The sequence below is a fragment of the Cygnus atratus genome, chromosome 3 (genome assembly GCF_013377495.2).
Source record: "Cygnus atratus isolate AKBS03 ecotype Queensland, Australia chromosome 3, CAtr_DNAZoo_HiC_assembly, whole genome shotgun sequence".
NCBI classification, from domain to species: domain Eukaryota; kingdom Metazoa; phylum Chordata; class Aves; order Anseriformes; family Anatidae; genus Cygnus; species Cygnus atratus.
The window spans coordinates 61,887,747-61,891,854 of NC_066364.1; the positions used below are offsets into that span (position 1 = coordinate 61,887,747).

At 62.0% G+C, this 4,108-nt stretch overlaps 1 protein-coding gene across 1 annotated transcript; it reads right to left on the bottom strand.

The window, feature by feature from the left end:
• Nucleotides 1-2,013: 2,013 nt before the first annotated feature.
• OLIG3 (oligodendrocyte transcription factor 3) lies at nt 2,014-2,835 on the bottom strand. Its single transcript, XM_035538905.1, has one exon. It carries the CDS (start codon nt 2,833-2,835, stop codon nt 2,014-2,016), a length of 822 nt encoding a protein of 273 aa, XP_035394798.1.
• Nucleotides 2,836-4,108: the final 1,273 nt, after the last annotated feature.

The window sequence follows — 4,108 nt, forward strand, 5'->3', positions numbered from 1 at the left end:
GAAGGAAGGAGGGAGGGAGGGAAGGAGAGAGGGAGGGAAGCAGGGAAGGAAGGAGGGAAGGAAGGAAAGAAGGAGGGAGGGAAGGAAGGAAGGAAAGAAGGAGGGAGGGAAGGAGGGAGGGAGGGAGGGAAGCAGGGAAGGAGGGAAGGAAGGAAAGAAGGAGGGAGGGAAGGAAGGAAGGAAGGAGGAAAGGAAGGAAGGAAGGAAGGAAGGAAGGAAGGAAGGAAGGAAACTACAGCATCTCTTGACCATCTTATTGAAGTGCAGGAAAAATTTGCTTCAGCCGGGAAGAGTTTTTACAACATAATTCGTTAGTTTATTGTGTTTTCGGGGCAAACTCTCATTCTCCTTTTGATATAAGATCTCTGTGTTTGCTTTCTGATGTCTCAACACCGACCCGGTCTCTCCAGCATCGCCTGGCCCGTTCGCCCGCACGGTTCCCTTATGGCTCCTTCTAAAACTTGTTGGCACCTCTGTTTAAAGGCCCCCCTCCCCTGCCGATACCTCTCCGTGTTTCTTCGGGTCTCCCCTCGCCTCCAGGCGGAACGAGGCAGCAGGGGGGGGACCCCACATCCCAATTTCCCTGCCGGGGCCGGGCGGGGAGGAGCCGCAGCTCCTGCCCCGCTCCCGGTGCTCACGGGGCAGCAGCGGCCGAGCTGGGGGGGGCTCTTGCTCCGCTCCGACCCCCTCGGCAGAGGGCTGGCAGCGGGATGCCAGGAAAGAGCCGCTGCCCCCTTTCCGCCTGTTCTCGGGCGCTCGCTGCGGGTTTTGTCGCCGTTTCCGCGGCGCTGCCACCGCCGGCCACCCGAGGGGGGGTCGCAGCCTCCTCTGGCTGGTTCCGAAAAGTGGCAGGGAAAGGCAGGGAGGGAAAGTGAGGCTCGTTTTCCCAGCTCGCGGTCCCAGACAAAGGAGAAACGAGCAGCTCGTGTTTCATTATTATTATTTTTTTATTATTTTATTCGGAAATCTCATCCAGAAACACTGGTCAATAATAAATATATCGATAGTTATCAAGAATATATAAAAAATAAAGACACGGTGTTGTCTTTGAGGCCCTAACCGAAAACAAACGAACGAACGAACGAAATTAATAATAATAATGACATTTTAAGCAAATGCCCAGGGAAATGTACCGAAAAGGGAATAAAGAGCAACCAAGGCGCCGGTGTAGTAACACAAGTCACCGGTCTGGCAAGAGCCGCCCCCGCATGCAAAACCAAAACGAAACACATCAACAGAAAACCAGCAAAACAGAACAAAACCGAGGAGAGAAATAAGCGGCGAGGACCCCAGCCAGCTGAGCTAGCGGACCTCACTGGGGGCAGGAGATGGAGATTTGGCAAAGCAGCCCCGGAGGAGGGCTGTGCTGCGTTTTGCACGATTCTCCCCCCACCTCTCTCTCTCTCTTTTTTTTTTTTTTTCTTTTCTATTTTTTTTTTTTCAAGCGGACACAGAGGGGAGAAGAAAAGGACCCGCAAACAAAACCCGCATCGCGACCGAACCGCGAGGAAACTTTCCCAAACTGGCTCGGCAGCCCTCGCTGCGAGGAGCACCGCGCCGCCGGCCGCGCAGGGCGCCGGGGGAGGTGGGCCAGAAGCATGCATGCACCCGCTGGGCTACGCCGGGCCCTTCGGAGCAGGAGGTTCCCGAGACGGTGCCGTTCAAAAGAAAAGAAAGGAAAATCCCGCAAAAGAAGGAGAAGAAGCCCCAAACCGATCTCATCGTCTCTGCGTGGCTGCGAACGCTACAGTGACAACCATGTCCTTTTTTTTTTTTTTTTTTTTCTTTTCTTTCCTTTTCCCCCATCCGTTTTAAGGAACTATTTACATCGCATCTTCTTCTTCTTCTTTTTTTTTTTTTTTTTTTTTTTTTTTTTCCCCCAGCGGGGCTTGCTCGCTGTCGCTCTCATTTCGTTCCTCGTCCCAGGGCACGCCGCCGCCGGGCAGCGCCCCCGGGGGGGTCCCTGCTGCCCTCGCCCCTCGCCCCAGCCGGCTCCGGGGGGGCCCCGCGGCGTCACTTGAGCAGGTCCTTGGTGTCCCCCGAGATCCTGGCCATGCTGGAGGCGGTGAGGGCCGAGAGGTGGGGCGGGGGGGGCATCTGGCAGATGGTGCAGGGGCACGGCAAGCCCGCCCAGTGCTGGAAGCCGCTGCCGAGCTGCAGGGCGGGGGGCGTGGAGGGGGTCTTGAGCAGGGAGTGGGGGGGCCGGATGGTGCCGATGGCCGGCAGGGAGGCGGGCAGGGACGAGGAGGTGTTGGCCGAGGACAAGGCGGTGCCCAGGATGGGGTGCACCTGGTGCACGGTGCCGGCGGCGTGGGGAGGGTGCCCGGCGGAGTGTCCCACCGTGCCGCAGTGGAAGGCCGAGTGGTGCCCCCCGTAGATCTCCCCCACCAGCCTCTTCATCTCCTCCAGCGAGCTGGTGAGCATCAGGATGTAGTTTCTGGCCAGCAGGAGGGTGGCGATTTTGGAGAGTTTTCTCACGGAAGGCCCGTGGGCGTAGGGCATCACCTCCCGCAGCCCGTCCATGGCGAGGTTGAGGTCGTGCATCCTCTTCCTCTCCCGCCCGTTGATCTTCAGGCGCAGCTGCTGCAGGTCCTGCTCCGAGAGCTGCTTCTTGATTTTGTACTTGCTGCCTTCCCCGCCGGCCTTGGAGCCGGTCCTGGAGAGGCCTTCCCCGGCCATCTTCTGCACCAGGTCGTTCTGGGTGGAGGAGACGGAGTTGAGCCGGCTGTCCTGGTGGTGGTGGTGGTGGTGGTGGTGGTGGTGCTCCCTCAGGTACATCTCATCCATGTCTGGCGAGGAAGCTCTGCTGGAGACAGAGCTGGAGTCAGAATTCATTGTATTCGGGCGTCTGAGCAAGAAACTCTTCCCTGCTCCGGAGGTGGCGGAACGAGGCAAGTCCCCTCCGAAAAGCGACGAAAGAGGAACGAAAAAGGAGCGGGCGGGCGGCGGGCTGGGCGAGCAGCGGGCTCGGAGCGCTGGGGAAGGAGGAAAAAAAAGCCCCCGGCCCCCTCTCGCCAGCCTCCCCCGGCCGCTCAGCCTGTTTACAGGATGGCCAGTTAGTGTGTGCTTGGACTAACCTCAGCCTGAAAAAGAGGGGCTTTTATAGCGCTGCAGCAGAGAGCAGAGACAAAAGGAGCCCTCCTATGTATAATGGTCTAGTTAGGATGACGTGCCATTATTCAGGGCGGTGCGCTTTGACTGTCCCATTTAGCAAGGACCCCTATTCATATTCATTGTGGTGCCACCCGGGACACCTCAGCCACGGACCATCGGGAGCCGAGGAGACACAAAACCCCTCTGATTGACACCGCACACTCAGCGCTCCGCGTGCTTGCCATCTCCTCCCCCTGCCCCTAATTTCCAATATAAAACCCCAGCCCGGCTACCGGGGGCTGCGGGGGGCTGCTCGGGGCCGCCCGGCCGAGCCTGGCCCCGGGCTGCAGCGGCCGGGGGCGGCCCGGGGAAGTGCCCCCGCTGCGACGGGAGGGATCGGGGGGGGGCTCCCCGCTTTGTCTGCCGTGTTTCTCCTCTCCTCCCCTTTCCCCCCCGTCCAGGCTCGCTCGTGGGGCACCCGCCGGGCCGGGGGCCGCGAGAGGCGTCGCGGGGCCGTCGGGGGGGGGCTCGGGGCAGGCGGCGGGCGGGGGGCCGGGGGGCTGCGGGCGGCCCAAAGGCCCGAGGTGTTCGCCCCGGTGAGTAACCGGCTCCGCGCACCGGCCGGGCTCTGCTCCGGCCGGCGGTGGGACGGGGAGGAATGGGGACAGGGCAGGGCTTGCGGGGACACCTGCGGCCGGTGTCGCCGCCCTCCGCGCAGGGCACGGCCGGAGCTCGGCCACGGCCCCGGGGGGGCGGACGGGCCGTGTGCGGGGAGGGACCTGCCGTGGGACGGGGAGACGGGGGGACGGGGGGACAGGGCAGCCTGCACGAGCCGTGCCTCCGCCCCGGGGAGCGAGCCGGACCCCGTGGAGACCTCTGCCTCCGGGCACGGGGCGCACCGACGCCTGCGAGAGGCCCCTGGGGGAGCCGTCGGGTGCGTTTCCACCTGCGGACAGCTCCCGGGAGAGCTCTCTGGCAGCATCGCGCTCCTCCGCGAAGAGTTTCCAAGCGCCGG